Source organism: Balaenoptera borealis (genome assembly GCF_965194805.1).
Source record: "Balaenoptera borealis genome assembly, chromosome: 9".
Classification (NCBI taxonomy): Eukaryota; Metazoa; Chordata; class Mammalia; order Artiodactyla; family Balaenopteridae; genus Balaenoptera; species Balaenoptera borealis.
The window spans coordinates 33,533,724-33,552,758 of record NC_138873.1 but is presented as its reverse complement, the minus strand read 5'-3'; the positions used below and the strand labels follow the sequence as shown (position 1 = coordinate 33,552,758).

The following is a 19,035-nucleotide window of genomic DNA, read 5'->3' as shown; positions in this document are numbered from 1 at the left end:
CTTAGCTTTTGCTTGTCTGTAAAGGTTTTAATTTCTCCGTCAAATCTGAATGAGATCCTTGCTGGGTAGAGTAATCTTGGTTGTAGGTTTTTCCCTTTCATCACTAAATATGTCCTGCCACTCCTTTCTGGCTTGCAGAGTTTCTGCTGAAAAATCAGCTGTTAACCTTATGGGAGTTCCCTTGTAAGTTATTTGTTGTTTTTCCCTTGCTGCTTTTAATATTTGTTCTTTGTATTTAATTTTTGATAGTTTGATTAATATGTGTCTTGTCGTGTTTCTCCTTGGATTTATCCTGTATGGGACTCTCTGAACTTCCTAGACTTGATTGACTATTTGCTTTCCCATATTGGGGAAGTTTTCAATTATAATCTCTTCAAATATTTTCTCAGTCCCTTTCTTTTTCTCTTCTTCTTGTGGGACCCCTATAATTTGAATGTTGGTGCATTTAATTTTGTCCCAGAGGCCTCTGAGACTGTCCTCAATTCTTTTCATTCTTTTTTCTTTATTCTGCTTTGTGGTAGTTATTTCCACTATTTTATCTTCCAGGTCACTTATCCGTCCTTCTGCCTCAGTTATTCTGCTATTGTTTCCTTCTAGAGAATTTTTAAGTTCATTTATTTTGTTGTTCATCATTGTTTGTTTGCTCTTTAGTTCTTTTATGTCCTTGTTAAACGTTTCTTGTATTTTCTCCATTCTGTTTCCAAGATTTTGGATCATGTTTACTGTCATTACTCTGAATTCTTTTTCAAGTAGACTGCCTATTTCCTCTTCATTAGTTTGGTCTGGTGGGTTTTTACCTTGCTCCTTCATCTGCTGTGTGTTTCTCTGTCTTCTCATTTTGCTTAACATACTATGTTTGGGATGTCCTTTTCGCAGGCTGCAGGTTCGTAGTTCCCATTGTTTTTGGTGTCTGCCCTCAGTGGCTAAGGTTGGTTCAGTCGGTTGTGTAGGCTTCCTGGTGGAGGGGACTGGTGCCTGTGTTCTGGTGGATGAGGCTGGATCTTGTCTTTCTGGTGGGCAGGACTGCATCCGTGGTTTGTTTTGGGGTGTCTGTGAACTTAGTATGATTCTAGGCAGCCTCTCTGCTATGGGTGGGATTGTGTTCCTGTCTTGCTAGTTGTTTGGCATGGGGTGTCCAGCACTGTAGCTTGCTGGTTTTTGAGTGGAGCTGGGTCTTCATGCTGAGTTGGAGCTCTCTCGGAGAGCTTTTGCCATTTGATATTATATGGAGCCGGGAGGTCTCTGGTGGACCAATGTCCTGAACTCGGCTCTCCCACCTCAGAGGCACAGGCCTGACACCGGGCCAGAGCAGCAAGACCCTGTCAGCCACACGGCTCAGAAGAAAAGGGAGAAAAAAAGGAAGAAAGAAAGAGAGAAAGAAAGAAAGAAAAAAATAAAATAAAAAATATTGTTAAAATTTAAAAAATTAAAAAGTAATAAAAAAAGAAAAGAAAGGAATAGAGCTAACCAAACTAAAAAATAAATCCACCAATGATAACCAGCACTAAAAACTATACAAAAAAACAAAACAAGACAGAACAATAAGACAAATGGTAAAAGCAAAGCTGTACAGACAAAATCACACAAAGAAGCATACACATACACAGTCACCAAAAGAAAAAAAGGAAAAAAATATATATATCTATATAAAAAAAAAGAAGGAAGAGAGCAGCCAAATCAATAAACAAATCTACCAGTGAAAATAAACTCTAAATACTAAACTAAGATAAACAGAAAACCAAAAACAAATTAGATACAGAAAGCAAAACCCCAAGTCTACAGTTGCTCCCAAAGTCCACTGCCTCAATTTTTGGATGATTCGTTGTCTATTCAGGTATTCCAGAGATGCAGGGTACACCCAGTTGATCGTGGGGATTTAATCTGCTGCTCCTGAGGCTGCTGGGAGAGATTTCCCTTTCTCTTCTTTGTTCGCACAGCTCCTGGGGTTCAGCTTTGGATTTGGCCCCGCCTATGCGTGTAGGTAGCCTGGGAACATCTTTTGGGAAGTCTGAGGTCTTCTGCCAGCATTCAGTAGGTGTTCTGTAGGAGTTGTTCCACATGTAGATGTATTTTTGATGTATTTGTGGGGAGGAAGGTGATCTCCACGTCTTACTCTTCTGTCATCTTGAAGGTCTCTCCTTTTTTTTTTTTAATTTATTTTTTTCCTGAAGTATAATTGATTTACAGTATTATATTAGTTTCAAGGGTACATCGTAGTGATTCAGTATTTTTATAGATTATATTCCATTTAAAGTTTTTACAAAATAATGACCATATTTCCCCTGTGCAGTACAATATATCCTTGTAGCTTATTTATTTTATACATAGTATTTTGTATCTTTTTTTAAATTCGGGTATAGTTGTTTTACAGTATGGTGTTAGTTTCTACTGTACAATGAAGTGAAGTAAAGTTTCCTGTGCTATACAGCAGATTCTCATTAGTTATGTATTTTATACATATTAGTGTATATATGTCAATCCCAATCTCCCAATTCATCCCACACCCCTTTTCCCCCTTGGGGTCCATACATTAGTTCTCTATGTCTCTGTCTGTATTTCTGCCTTGCAAACAGGTTCATCTGTACCATTTGTCTAGATCCCACATATATGCATTAATATACGATATTTATTTTTCTCTTTCCGACTTACTTCACTCTGTGTGACAGTCTCTAGGTCCATCCACATCTCTACAAATGATCCAATTTCGTTCCTTTTTATGGCTATTATTCCATTGTATATATTATATGTACCACACCTTTATCCATTTGTCTGTCAGTGGGCATTTAGTTTGCTTCCATGACCTGGCTATGGTAAATAGAGCTGCAGTGAACATTGTGGTACATGACTCTTTTTGAATTATGGCTTTCTCTGAGTATATGCCCAGTAGTGGGGTAGCTGGGTCATATGATAATTCTATTTTTAGTTTTTTTAGGAACCTCCATACTGTTCTCCATAGTGGCTGTATCAATTTACATTCCTACCAACAGTGCAAGAGGATTCCCTTTTCTACACACCCTCTCCAGAATTTATTGTTTGTAGATTTTTTTTTTTGATGATGGCCGTTCTGACAGGTGTGAGATGATACCTCATTGTAGTTTTGATTTGCATTTCTCTAATAATTAGTGATGTTGAGCATCTTTTCATGTGCCTCTTGGCCTTCTGTATGTCTTCTTTGGAGAAATGTCTATTTAGGTCTTCCACCCATTTTTTAATATTGAGCTGCATAAGCTGTTTTTATATTTTGGAGATTAATCCTTTGTCTGTTGATTCATTTGCAAATATTTTCTCCCATTCTGGGGATTGTCTTTCATCTTGTTTATGGTTTCCTTTGCTCTTTAGCCTCCTGTGTGTGCGTGCACATGCTGTGTGTGTGTGTGTGTGTGTGTGTGTGTTCAGTCCAAAACTTACCACTCAATTTCAATTCCTTTAACAATTTTAATCTCATTTGATTTATTGCATAGGTAATAATGCATTTACAAAGTAAAAAAAGTGAAAGTAGTTCTTCCTATCATTTTATTGAGAGTTTCCTTATTCTTTTGTAAGGTACATATAATTCACTGTGTAGATGTATAATTTATTTAACCAGTCTCACATTGATGGATATTAGATTGTTTCCAGTCTTCTGCTATTACCAAAAAATGTGGTGGGAATTCAATATAGTTTTACATTTCATTAATTACATGTTAATTAGTGATATATATATCTATATATCTATATCTATATCTATCTATCTATCTATCTATCTATCTATCTATCTATCTATCTATCTATATCTGTAGGGTAATTTCCCAGAAGTGGAATTTCTAAGTAAAATATTCTGTGCATTTGTAATTTTGACAGTTATTGCTAAATTCACCTTCATAAGGGCCTGTGCCATTTTACACTCACACCTGTAAGTATGTGAGAATTGCTGTACCTCTTTAGTCTTGCCATCAGGGAGTATTATCAATATTTTAGGATTCTGACAACCTGAAAGAATGGAAAAGGTTTTTAGAGTGGTTTTAATTAATGGTTCTGTTATGAGTGAAGTTCACTATCTTATCAAAAGTTTAATAGCCATTTATATTTCCCTTTCTTTGAATAGTCCTCTTACATCTTTTGTCTGTTTTTGTGTTGTTGGTATTTTTTCTTGTTGATTTATAGGAGTTCTTTAGGCATTAGAAAAATAAGTCCTTTATCTGTGATAGAAATACTTCTTATTTTATCAAATGGTTTATTCCCCATTAGACTTCTCTGCTCTCATGAAATCCCTGTTAGAACATGTGGGCCTCATGCCTCCAAATTACCTTTGGAGGGTAATTTCTTGACCATTTCTCCATTTTTTACCTGGAAAATGGCATGGTTAGATTTGATTTCTTCTGATGTCAGTTGTGCTAAATTATTTTCCTGAAAAAATTGCCATCCTGTCCAGGTTTTAATATATTTTCATAGAGTGTATTTTTCATAGAATGTGTTATATCCTTGGTAAATTTTTTGCCTTCTTGATCTATCAATTACTAAAAAACAAACAACAACAACAAAAAAAACCCAGCTTATTGAAATTTCTCACTGTGCTTGGAGATTTGTATAGTTTTTCTTGTAATGTGTCCATTTTTGCTCTCTATATTTTAAGGCTATATAATTAGATACTTTCAATTTAGAATAAAAAAAATTAAGCTCCTGATGGTTTCTTGTTTTTGTCTGATGTTTTGTAACTTTTTTATACCAAGTTTTCTGGTTTCCCACTCTATACTACAGTCTTAAATAATGTTAGGGCACAATAATTTTCAGAAAAAGAATGACTTAAGAATTTATAGAAATCCTAGGAAAGTCAAGTAGATGCACTGCCTTGGAACAGAGAAATATGGGTAATTGCAGTATATACAACACACCTGAAATATAAGCAAATAAATTGCATGTATATGTACTAAAGCATTCATAAAATTCCTCAATTACTTCACTGCATTCCAGTAAATAAATATGAACCTGTATCTGCCTGACTAACTGGGAGAAAGGGAGCTTAACTTTATTTTTCTAAGAAAAATTAAACAAAACCAGATATTTAATTTTTGGTAACTTTAATTGTCAAATGATTTCCCACATTGTGTAGATTCACATCTCTTTGATCAATGGGAGACCGAGTGCTGATGATCCGTCTCCTGAACTGCTAGAATTTACCTCCGCCCGCTACATTCGCCTGAGATTTCAGAGGATCCGCACCTTGAATGCCGATTTGATGATGTTTGCTCACAAAGACCCAAGAGAAATTGACCCCATTGTCACACGAAGAGTAAGTTACAATGAATCATACTGGAACTTGTGAATGATATTGCGCCCATCGTTTTAATTGTCTGTTAAATAGTTTTAAAAGATATTTTTCAGTGAAGGAGTGAAAGACTTTGAAATTCCACAGACCTTCCTTTGTTTAAATCTAAGCTCTGCCACTTATTAGATGTGTAACATTTATCAAACTTTTTAACATTTCTAAACTTTAATTTCCTCTTTGGTACAATGGAGATCATAATGCCTAGATCATTATCTTAATTTTGAGACCTAAGTTAGTTTTTCGACACTTTGGGTAATCCATACTACTATTATAATTGGCTTTTGTGGGGGGTTACTACAGGAAGGGAATGGGCTTTGAAACATTTTTGGTTGCAACCCACACTAAGAAATACATTTTATATCATGACTTAGTACACACACACACACACACACACACACATTACATGACATCTTGATAACCTTTATTTTATTTAATTTTTTTTTAGAAATTCACGTTCTTTTATGTATTTATTTATTTATTTATGGCTGTGTTGGGTCTTTGTTTCTGTGCGAGGGCTTTCTCTAGTTGCGGCAAGTGGGGACCACTCTTCATCGCGGTGCGCGGGCCTCTCACCATCGCGGCCTCTCTTGTTGCGGAGCACAGGCTCCAGACGCGCAGGCTCAGTAATTGTGGCTCACGGGCCCAGTTGCTCCGTGGCATGTGGGATCTTCCCAGACCAGGGCTCGAACCCGTGTCCCCTGCATTGGCAGGCAGATTCTCAACCACTGCGCCACCAGGGAAGCCCCATCTTGATAACCTTTAATGTGCATAGATCAGCTGGTGACGTGGAAATGCAGATTCGGATTCAGTAGGTCTAGGGCAGAACTGAGAAACTGCAATTCTAATAAATTCCCAGGTGATATGGATGTCACTGTTTTTTGGACCATTTTGTCTAATTAAATACTTTAGTTTTATGCTTCATTAATGAATCACAAGGCACTGCTAATTCAAAAGAGTGCTGCTATAGGAAAAAAGTGATTATATATACTATTTTATTTTCCTTTATGAATTGAATATCAGGCAAAAATGGTCATAGCATCCTTTCAACAGATCATTGAAAGTAGGAGCTAACAAGTGTTGTTTTCCAGTGTTAAACAGGAATTTGAGAGATTATGACATAGACGATCAGCCCAAGTTGCTATGAGTGATAACTGTTCTTTCTCCTATCCACGCCTCACTGTATTCACTGGTTTACTCATCTCCTTTATATGCTGCTACACAGCCAAGGCACTATTACCAAGAGAGTCAATTCGGCAGTAAATCCATAGAACAAATATATGCTAACAGCGGAGGAGAAAAGAGGATTGTAGGGATTGTGAGAAAAAGCATTGCTCTAGAATGACCCTACTAAGGTTAGACGGTTGCCACCAATTACCAAATTGCTGAACCGTCAGGCTGAAGATTGAAGGGTGGTACTTTTCACAATTCCTGAGTACCCCTCACATATTTTCTCTTCTCATTACTTAACTTACTCACACCTAACCTCTCCATCATTACAAAATAACTTTTAAAGTTTTATTGTCCCCATGCAACACATGTTGGATGTTTTAGTGCCCTGTATTTCCAAACCTGAAATAATTTTACCTTGTCTTATATTTCAGTATATTGTAACTTGTCTTATGCAAAAGTAATCATTATTTTTCACCAATGTTTAGATTCTTCACTTGTTAAAAAAAAGATTTTTAATTATAATTTTGGCATGACTTAAAAATACACACCAAGGAAGACTGAATGATTTTGAAGTGAAATTTAATCTTTCCTGACAGTATATCTATCAAAGAAAAAAAATCAATGGAAATAAATGTGTTCCTTTTACCATCTTTTGCAGAAGGCAGAGAGGGGTTTAGGGTGCACATCTATTATTTATAACTTCATTGTACATGAGCCTTTAAAATAGTGCAGTAAAATTCAACATATAAATATGTTTTTTGAAAGTACTCAAGTTCTGTAAACACTACATATAAATTTAAATATATAAAAATAGTATATTGAATTTTAGCTCCTCTTCATGACGCAGAAATGAAGCATTGCACATTTATATTTAAAGCAAATTTCCCAATTTTAAAAACATCTACAAAACTACTGTATCAGCTTTCTGAGCAACTATTCCTGTTTGTGTCTGTATTATAAGGTGATGAAGTTAGTGAAAAGCAGACTTTTTTATGTCTAAACTAAACCTAAACTTCCTTGCAAGTTACAATAGTGTGAGGTCTAAGTATATCAAGTAAGATAAAGTAACAAAAATATTATAAAAGATACTATACGTAAACAGCAAAAACAAACAAAAAGAATTTTAAAAAGAAGCAAAGAAAAGAAGTAAATTGGAAAAGGGAATTTGTAGTCAGGGAACTTCGTGTTCACCTACTTATTCTCACTAAATGTGTGGGGTTTTTTTTTTTTAGTGTAAATAATTGGAATAATAGAACTATCTACCATAAGTTGGTTATTTGGATTCCATAGGTAATATGAAGTACTCTCACAACTATAAAATGCTATATACAAATTAAGTAAAATTTTATAATAGTCCTGTCCTGTAATTACAAATAATCTTTTAAAAATAGCTGAGTAGATGAAAATAATTAGAAACAGTCCTGTTAACTCAGATAGGAAAGTAATTGCATGGACATTTTAACATAATAATGAAAAAAAAGTGTTCTGCACATCTAGTTTACTTCTCACATTATGTTAAATCAATCTTATAATTAATTTTCATTTTCTTCTTGATATGGTTAAGAAATGTGTTTTTATGAGCACTATTTCCCTAAATTTGTTGATTCTTTTCAAATCCATCAAGTAAAACAGTCTGCGTATGATTCATGAACACCGATGTTCCTATAATGATAATAAAAGAGGTTTTCTTTCTTTCAACTTTTATGAAGAATTAATGCCCTTGCTCCCCCGCCCCATAACAATTTGCTCTCAATAATAAATACTCCAGCATGGACTATTTGTACTGTGCAGTCCTTTGTACTGTCTGTAAGAAAGAAATTTCTAAAATGTCCACCTAACGTAAATTAGAGGCTTTCTGTCCCTGGGCTATGATTTCAATGTGAGGAGTTACTGGATATTTTTGTGAACCTTCTGTTGTTCTCTAGTGCTTCAAACTGAGGATACAAGCAGAAGGCCAAGTTTTTAACTGAATGTTCCCTTTTGTTGCTTTCACCTTGCAGTAGTCTTAATAGGATTTCTCTCTGGATTGCTTTTTTGCAGTATTACTACTCGGTCAAGGATATTTCGGTTGGAGGGATGTGCATCTGCTATGGTCATGCCAGGGCTTGTCCACTTGATCCAGTGACAAATGTATGTATATTTATAGGATGCTTAGGTAAAATGGAGCTCTGAACTGTAAAATGCTTCATGAGAAGCTTTGCTGACAGGGACGCTGTGAATGGGTATCAGGTCCCCACTTAACAGAAAGCCATGCCAGGGTGAAATAGAGCTGGCAGGTAGGATGATAGACTTTGAAGGCAGCCATCACAGTATCAGAAAACAGATTAGTTTCTTCCAAAAAGGCTCCAAACTGGTCTATATATTTTGAAACCTTTCTAGCTATGACAGCCTGCTGTATGATTTAGCTTTAGAGAATGCCTGTCATTAATCAACCTGACCGTTTCTTTTAAGAATTTTCATCAAAAAAATTAATGCAAACAAATGAAAAATGTACATGGAAGTAAATCTAAATGGCCATGGAACCGGAGGCTGAGGTAGGACAGGGGCAGTAAGGAGTAGGGTGGAAGAGAGTATTCAATAGAGTTTGAAACCGCCAGGTCAGAAAATGCTGGAATGGTTTTGGGTTGAATTTTTCATTAATGACAATGGACTAAATGAACATAACCTAAAAAAGAAGATGAATGAGCATCTGTTTTTCTCAGTCATAAATAAACTGGTGAAATAGAAAATCATCCACTTTATAGTGTATGGAAGAAATATATTCAATAGTAAGATCAGTGAATGTAGCTACCTATGTAAAGATTTTTTTCCTACTAAAACTGTAATGCAAATGGTATTTCTCAAATAGTATTAGTTTTCTGACTAATGCATCATAGTATTACCTCCTCGGGAAGATTCAAACCCCTGGCATATTTTTCTGGGCAAGGCTGTGGTCCTGCTTTCTTCAGGGTGTGGGCACTGTCTATCAGGGGTATTGATGAGCAGTATTTCCCAAGCTTTGAGAGCCCACACAGCAGCTTTGGAGGGCCAGTTCCATGTGATGAAATAAGACTGTACTCAGAACACACACAGACAGGAGATTCAGGCTTGGGGTATTAGATTTCTATTCTATCCATGCCCCTCCATGCCTAGGAATCTACTCTTTCCCCTCTTCCTACACCAAATGTTGATTGTACTTTGAGGGAATCCTTAAAATGGATACATCCCACCCAGAAGACCTGTGGATCTCAGGAATCAGAGAAGGGATTCTAGTCTTCTAGACTACTCCCAGCTGGGCCTCTTCTCTCTTCTATGTCTGAGCCCAGTGATTCCAGAGCCAGCCTGGATCTCCCTCCCTAAGCTGATGTCAATCAAATATACCCACTCCCAAGGCTGGCACCTCTTCCTTCCCAGACTGATGGGAGTTTTAGATTTTGGTACATAGTCTTGATGTTTTCTTTTCTCTTCATTCTACCTTTCAGGGGAAGTCCCTCATTTATGGTTCCAAAGAATGCTAAAAGTATGCTTTTTCCCCATTTTTTGACTAGAAATCCCGCTGTGAATGTGAGCATAACACGTGTGGTGATAGCTGTGATCAGTGCTGTCCTGGATTTCATCAGAAACCGTGGAGAGCAGGCACTTTTCTGACCAAAACTGAATGTGAAGGTATGTTCCTGAAAAGCCAGCACCACGGGTAATTCTTCCTTTCCTGGGGCACAGGTGATATAAACATGTGCACATATTTCCAGTTCATATGTTTTATCCAAGACAGTAGCTGGTAAGCTCTTTTACCCTCCTGTTTTAGAGTTTTCAAGGTTTTTTTTTTTAATTTGACAAATATTTACCAAGCACCCACGAATTTACCACTGTGTGAAAATAATGAAAAATAGATAAAAGCATAGTATATACTTACTGTCATCAGGGGTGAATCTGAAGCTTATAGCATAATATATATATAGAAATGTAAGTAAACATTCAGTAAAACCTACAGGGTATAGAGATTACCCTTCTAAACACGTATGTTTATAAAATGGTTCTGAAACCAGTATAGCTCCAGATCCTTCAGCCTGTTCCCTTTGTAGTTCCTCCCCTAAATAGCTTAGGTAAATAGTAAATAGCTTTTGAATACCCATCATCTAATAAATGGAGAAAAACCAGAGGGGAGAGATCATACCCTACAGGTTAGAGTCAGTTTATTATCTGGGAAAGAAAGGACTCTGATTCATTAGTTATACTTATTAAAGGGTAGTGTTTGGGGGCAGTAGCTGAGAAGAATAGGAGAGTAAAACGTAACAGAGAGAAGGCAGAAAATCAAATTTGTGCAGAAAGAATATTTATTTTAATAATAAGCATTAATATTTTAAATGTGTGGTTTCACATTAATAACAGTATAAAATGCTACTATTAGAAATGGTATCAGTGACAATCAGTAGCATAAACTATGCTATAGTAATTATTGGGCAGTGACAACCAAGAAAAAGCCAGTAATGAAAAATCGTAAAACAACTGGCTATGCAAACATTTGCCAACAAATACTCATTTATACTTTAATATTATCCCTTTTGAAGTTTCTCCTGAAGGGAAATACCCAAGAAAGGTAGCGGATGGCTTTGTAGCCTAATATTGCCTACTGTCCCAAAACAGTGACAGGGAAGCTAGAGAAACGTCTGTTTCTGGAGATCTGTTCAGGCCAAGACGAGACCTAAAAACAAAGACTTCTGCTGAACTATAAATCCGCACTAGCCAGAAAGCCCAATTCAATTGAATTCAAATATTAATATTTTAGTGAATCAGTCCTGATCACATTTTTTCGGTTCAATAGGTGTATGTGGTCACCAAAACAGGCTTGGTAGACATTTTAAACCAATACCAACCTTATATATTTATTGAATAAAAATATTTATCATGTATCATGTGTCAGACAAGATAGGTCCTTAAAATTATTGAATTGTAACAGACTTTAATCATAAAATATTCCCCAAACATAAAATACATTTTCTTTTCAGTTTAAGATTCTGCCTATCCTATCAATGTCTTGAGTCCCTTCATTTTCTGCACATATCTCTTTTGCTTTTTGATTTGTGTCTGCGTGTTTGTGAAGATATTTTGGTTTAGAAATCACTCATTGTTACTGAGATGTATCTGAGAGAATGGGCCACCACTACCCAGTGTTGTAAGGGGGGGTATCAGATGCCCAGCCCTTGTTTTTTATCATCCACCCCCAACCCCATTCCTGACGATCCCTCAGATCTCCACAGCTTCTCCCAACAAGAGTAGACATTCATTCCTAAGACTGAATTTAAGTTAAATGACACCATGAATATCTCTTCTCAAACTTCCTTAAATTTGATTAATTTCTCTTCTGCTTGTGGAATATCAGCAGTCACACGTGGAACTTTTGAGCATTTGAGGGTAGGGATTCTTCCTGTTGTCTCTGACATTCTATCACAAAGTTATCATGATGTAACGTTAAGTGGATCTGCAGAATCCTTTACCGCTCTCCACTTGTGTATATGTGTTTAAACAAGGAAACAGAAAGGATGGATCAGACTTATTAGCAACAGGGATGGACAAAGCAACACAGAAGGAAATTTCCACTTGCTGCTATATACATTTTTATAAAATAGTGTTATTATAAAACAGTTTTATCTTTCTTTGTGGAAGAGATGGGAGGTTGTATTTCCAAACTGAAAAAATAATTTTTTTTTTGAAATCCACAAATTAAATATAAGGGTCTTAACCATAAAACCTTGTATAAATATTGTGCTTTTGGCAATGTATACATTCATAAAAGCTTATATGAAAATTTTATTTTCCAAGTTGAATTATGTTCTAGTCACCTCTTAATATTTAGAAAAATCCTTCTGCAACATGACAAAACCCTTTATATAATGAACAACTGCCTTCTAATTCATTTGAATTGAATTTCGACTTTTATCAATCTAGCTTGTTTGAGGCAGATTATATCTCTAAAGTGCAAAGGATATGTATTCCATTGCTAAGCCTGTACTAACAGACAGTTTCTATCATGTGTCTTGAACATTCTGTGAAATAACAAACTGCTGATGACAGAGTGAAAAATGGCTCTTTGTGAGTAGATACTATCCATGCCCTCTAAGGCTATAGATGAAAGCTGTGCAGGCCCAGGGCCTTTAAACAGCAGCCAAGGCTGTAGGAAAGGGCCCTCATACATGGAGTGTGAAAAGGACTGCTCCTCAGGCATCAGTCTTTACCTGCATTAGCTATGGTTATAAGTGCAGTCAGCAATACTAGTTCTAAATAATGTGAGAATAAATTTGTATTCCTCTGTATTTCCCTCTAGTTGTACTTGTAGCAGAAATCTTGACTATTTTTTGCAATATATTTTTACAAGATTTTTGAGAATTCTTGCACATTGTCCTAAAGATATAAAACTGCTTATGATCCCTAGTGATTTATATTTGTGACTACATGTCCCCTAGAATACATTTTGAAAACTCTCCATTAATATAGCAAGAGTACTATATCTTAAATCAAAAGCCAAGAAGCTGAAGAAGATATTTGCAACAAACAAGAAAAGGAGATAATATCCTTACTGTATGAAGAGATCTTCCATAGCAATAAGAAAAAAATTCAAAAAAACCTGTTAAAAATGAGCAAAGATCAAAACAGACATTTCTCAGGAAAAAAATATGACATAACCATATAAAGAAATTATCCCACTTACTTATAATTAAGGAAGTATCCATTAAAACAATAAAAGTACTTTTTTTTTTAACTTACCAAAGTGTTCATTCATTCACTCAACATATGTTTGAATGCTCACCGAATGGAAAATGTTGGTAATACACAGTTTTGGTGAGGCCGTGGGGAAACAGTTTTATGCTATCTATCGGAGGGAGAGTAATCTGACATAGCATTTGCAGAGGGAATTTTTTCAAGTTAATTAAAATTAGAATTTCCCATGCCCCTTGACTAGAAATTGCACTTGCAGGAATTTAATCTGTAGATGGACTTGGATAGCTGTACAGGACATTTTATGATCCTTGTCTTTAGTACCCAGTTGCTAATACCACTGCTACTGACATTTACAGGGCTGAGTATTTACTGTCTCAGGCGTTCTGCTAGATGATCTGCATTCTCACCACAACCTAAGAGTTAAGTACTAAAATGACGCTAAGGCTTGAACTGTCTCCTCAAAGCCACTCAGCTGGCAAGTGGGGAGCCGTCTAACACCAGACCCCCACTCCTACCCCCACCTCCATTGTCCTCCTGGTAGGTACTCAGTGTTATAAAGGAGAAATCTGGAAACAATGTAACTGCCCACTATTAGGCATCTAATTAATCAAGAAGTACCCAGTGTAGCCTTAGGGAAAACATAATACTAATAGAGAAGGAGCCATGCTATTTACTGTTAGTAAAAAAGATAGTTCAGAACAGTATATAAATGTCCCCTTTTGTGGAATTAAAAAAAAGATTGAGCTGTGTGCCGCACACAGGCCCGTGCACGTGCATACACATGCACACATACGCACACACATATAGATGTGGAAATCAGTGCAAGGACACCTAAGAAACTCAACATATGAGGAAGGACACTGCATAGTATATTTTTTGCCTAGTTCCCATCCTAAAATAAATTCTACCCATTTTTCAAAGCCTTACCCAGTTCTTCCTGGGGAAGTAATTTTTCATTCCTCTTAACTCCTGTAATGTGATATGAAAAAGAAAAGGAGGAGAAGAGGAGAAGGGGGCTACAAAAACATAGAGGATGAAGATGAGAGGAAGTGGAACAGGGAAAATCAACTGGGAACTTATTTATAACGCATTATGCTAATGATTTTACATACATTTTAAATATTCCTACCTAGTAATTACTACTGACCGCTTCATGTTTTATATGGAAACTGAGCCTTAGTAAATGAAGTTCCCTACCTCACAGGACTACTAAGGAGTGAAGAGGACACCCAAATCCAAGACTGGCACAAAATAGCGTGATCTCACCACTGAGCAAACCAGCTCTCATCTTGTCCTGATACCTTGGCACTTATCGTACAGCTTTTTCTTATCAGATAACTTGAAGGGATTGTGGTAGTGGTTAGCCCTGCAGACTCCGGAGCCTGACTTCAGAGTTTGGCTTACAATACTGATTTGGTGAACTTTTACTAGTTACTTCACTTCTCTTTGCTTGAGGTTCCTAATATATGAAAAGAGGTTAATGGAGTCCGTAAGTCACAAAACTATTTGAGAATTAAAATCAGTGGTAATAAATATAAAACATTTAGAACAGAATGTGGCATATAAAAAAAATCTGTAAGTTTTAGTTATGATTAGTAGTAAAAGAAAGGAATAACATTTGACTCTTGAACAACATGGATTTGAACTGCAGGGGTCCACTTATAGGCGGATTTCTTTCACTAAATGCAGACAACAGTGCTACAGTACTACACAATCCGTGGTTGGTTGAATTGAGGGATGAGAAACCAAGGACAGAGAAGGCTGACTGCAAAGTTATACTCTAATTTTCCATTGCGCAGAGGATTGGTGCCCTTAACTCCTGCATTATTCAAGGGTCAAATGTATATACTAAGCATCCTTTTTACCCGTAGTATCTAACACAGAGGTTCACATAGAATAATTATTCATTACAGATTACATGGATGTTAATCATTCAGTACCATACTTCAGTAATTTGTTTGTCATAATAGGAAATTGTAGGGTGAATTATATGAAGTATCAGTTTTATAAGATAAAATCAGTCAAATATTGGCAATTTCATATGCTTCAGCTTAATTTATGTTTTAACTATTTCAAGTTCCATTAAAACATGCAAATTTATTAATATCTCTAATAAATCCAAGTACTTTCTAGATACCTTTGTATTGATAATATATATATATAATGTAATATAATTTTCCATATGGTATAAAAATCTCTTATGTAACAAAATATTATTTTTAAATATATCTGAAATCTGAAATTAATGTTTATAAATTTATTTTTCCCTAATGCAGCCTGCAATTGTCATGGGAAAGCTGAAGAATGCTATTATGATGAAAATGTTGCCAGAAGAAATCTGAGTTTAAATATACATGGAAAGTACATTGGAGGGGGTGTGTGCATTAATTGTACTCGAAACACTGCTGGTATAAATTGTGAGACATGCATTGATGGTTTCTTCAGACCCAAAGGGGTAAAGTATGCTTTTTCTTTCATTAAGTGTTATTTTGGCTTTTTCAGGCAGAGATGTATTATAGGGAAAAATAATTTTGATAGCTTCTCTAAATAGCTGGACTTCAAATTCTCAACGGTGACTAGAAATATTTCATAGTAGAAACTGTATAAATCTTTCAGGATGTGATATAAAATATTTCCATCTCTCCAGAAAGTCCCATTGTGCCTCATTCCAGTCAATCACCACCCCTAGGCAAACTCTGTTCTGATTTTTAGAGCATAAATTAGTTTTGCCTCTTAGTGAATTTCCTAAAAATGAAATCATAAAGTACATAAAATTTTTGGTCTTCCTTTCACTCAATTTAACATGTTAAGATTTATTCATGTTGTACACATCAGTAGTTATTTCTTTTTAAAAAATATTGCTAAGGAGTAGTCCTTTGCATGAACATATCTTAATTTTTAATCCATTCTCCTGTTGGTGGATATTTGGGTCATTTCCAGTTTTTGGTTAGCTCCTATAAAACAATTTTATATGAGTCTTTTTGTGGGCATGTGTTATTAACCTTGTGTAAATACCTAGGAGTAGAGTACTTGTTTCATAGGATAGATATATGTTTGACTTTATAAGATACTGCCAACATTTTGTCAAGTTAGTAATACTGTTTTACATGTTCACCAGAAATGTATGTAAATTCTAGTTCTTCCATATTATCTCTATTATTTGGTCTTGACTATCTTTTTGAATTAGCCATTCTAGTGGATGTGGGTGTAGTAGGTATGGCAAGTGGGTACTAGGCAATCACTAAGTCGTTCCCATCAATGCTTAGTGCTACAGCAGATCTTCTATTATGAATTTACAGCAGATCCCATGGATTAAATTCTTATTTTAAGTGTTTATTGGCTATTCCTATATTTTCTCTTGTGAAGTATTTCTTCAAGTCAAGAAATTGTTCTTTTTTATTCTAGAAATGTTATAATTTTAACTTTTAGGGCTATGGCCCATCTCAAGTTAATCTTTGTGTAGGGTATGAAATAATGATTGAGATCTATGTGGTTCCTCTGTTGTTCCAGCACCATTTTTGGAAAAATACTTTCTTTTTCTCTTTTAAATTGTTTTGAGGCATTTTTTGAAAATCAGTTGATCTTTTGGGTCAACATCTGGAGCCCCAGTTCTGTTCCATGGACTTATTTGTCCATTTTTGTGGTAATGGCACACTATCTTGATGACTTTAGCTTTAATAAAACTAGAATTCAGAGATATATGTGCACTAACTTTATTCTTCCTTTTGAAGATTGTTTTGGCTATAGTAGTTTCTTTACATTTCCATACAAATTTTAGAATCAACTTCTCAATGACAGAAATATTAGTTGGGATTGTTGTATAGAATCTAAATGCAAATATGGAGAGAACTAACACTTTAACAATACTGAGTCTTCCAGTCAATGAATATAGTATGTCTCTTCACTTATTTCTATCTTCTTTAATTATTCATATCAGTGTTTTCAGTGTAGAGATCTTGCATGTCTTTTGTTAATTTTGTATAATTTCCTTCTGCCTGAAGAACTTCCTGTAGCTTTTTTTTTTAATAGGGCAAGAATTGATGGTGACAGTTTCTCTCAGGTTTATTTCATCTGAAAATGTCTTTATTCTACCCTTATTACTGAAGTATATTTTTATTACATGGAGAGCGATGTTTGTTTTTCTTTCAGTACTTTAAAGATATGGTATTTTCTTGGGCTTCCCTGGTGGCACAGTGGTTAAGAATCTGCCTGCCAATGCAGGGGACACGGGTTTGAGCCCTGGGCTGGGAAGATCCCACAGGCCTCGGAGCTACTAAGCCCGTGAGCCACAACTACTGAAGCCCACATGCCTAGAGCCCGTGCTCTGCAACAAGAGAAGCCACCGCAATGAGAAGCCTGCGCACCACAAGGAAGAGTAGCCCCTGCTCACCACGACTAGAGAAAAGCCTGCATGCAGCAATGGAGACCCAACACAAACAAAAATAAAATAAATAAATAAATTTATTAAAAAAATAAAGCTACGGTATTTTCTGGATTTCACTTATTCTAATGAGAAGGCAGCCATCATTTGCATTTTTTTTCTTCTATATATAAAATGTGTCTTTAATTCTCTGACTGGTTTCAAAATATCCTCTTTTTATTTGCCTTTTAGCAGCCAAAACATGTATTGGCAAACTATGACCTCTAGATCAAATTTGGCCCATGGCCTATATCTATATGGCCTGCAAACAAATAATTTTTGTTTTACATTTGTAAAAGTTTGTTAAAAGAAAAAAAAGAAAGAGGCGGAGGAGAAGGAGGGGAGGAGAAAAAGGAGAGGAAGGGAAAGGAGATGGAACGAAAATGAAAAGAACAACAAAAAAATTAAGAAAAAGAAAAAGAAGAACAAGATGAACAAGAACTAGGTGAAAGAGGAGGAGGAGAGAAGGAGGAGGAAGAGAAGAAGCAAACCTTATGTGCCTTACAAAGCCTACAATTTTATTTACAGAAAAAATTTTCCAATCTCAGAATTGGACCATGTGTGTCTAAATGTGGCTCATCATTGGAATCATAAATCATATTTATAAGAGCTAAGAATTTATCCTAAGGAAATTTATTGCTGTATGCACACAGAGAGTTTTGTTTTGTTTTTTTTCATCTCTTGGTTAGAAAGCCCTTCTCCCAATTCCACTCTCAAATTGCTACTCATACTTCAAGCTCCAGTCTAAACATCCCTTTTTCTGTGAAGCATTGCTTGACTTCATTGTGTTATTACTCTCTCTTCTTTTGCCCCAGAACGCTCTGCTTGTGTGTCTATTTTATCACTTTGCACATTCTATTTAATCAATATCTTTCAAGTCTGCTATTCCTGTAAGCTTCTTTAAGGCAGAAATCAGGCCTTATCTGTGCTTTGCACAGTCCTTATTTCATAATAGGAAGTGAATGAATGGGTCTTAAACAAATGATGATTTTGAAACTGATCTGTGGATATAGTTGATTGAATTCTATCAGACATGTAAATATTTCTCTACTTGTGAAACTTTGACTTATATTAGCGAACAGGTTTTCATTTATCAATTAAACCTAGATATATACATATATAAAACTGTATTTTATGGGAGAAACGTATATATATACTTATATACACAATTTTATATATATATTCAGAGTATTTTAGTATTTCCTAGACAAAGAATTTGGTTTTTTTTTTTGTTCTTATCCTATTGCATCTTGAAAATAAATGTTGTATATTTGGTACATTAGCCCGGTCTAGGTGTGTTTAATTAAAATATTCTAACATTAAAAACTACTAGTTGTATTGTGTATTTAATGTATGTGAGGAATCTTATGAGATGCTTTATATGTTATTCCTCTTAATTTTAATTTAATAACATCACTAAAGTTTCTACTATTATCCTCATATT

At 35.4% G+C, this 19,035-nt stretch overlaps 1 protein-coding gene across 2 annotated transcripts in view; it reads left to right on the top strand.

The window, feature by feature from the left end:
• The window catches only part of LAMA2 (laminin subunit alpha 2), a 626,305-nt gene that overhangs the window by 277,547 nt on the left and 329,723 nt on the right, over positions 1-19,035 (top strand). For both annotated transcript variants that reach the window (XM_082406304.1, XM_082406303.1), the window contains exons 5-8: positions 5,090-5,269; positions 8,516-8,605; positions 10,003-10,120; positions 15,448-15,626. In XM_082406304.1, coding sequence (XP_082262430.1) covers positions 5,090-5,269; positions 8,516-8,605; positions 10,003-10,120; positions 15,448-15,626 — 567 coding nt within the window. The remainder of the gene's footprint in view (positions 1-5,089; positions 5,270-8,515; positions 8,606-10,002; positions 10,121-15,447; positions 15,627-19,035) is intronic.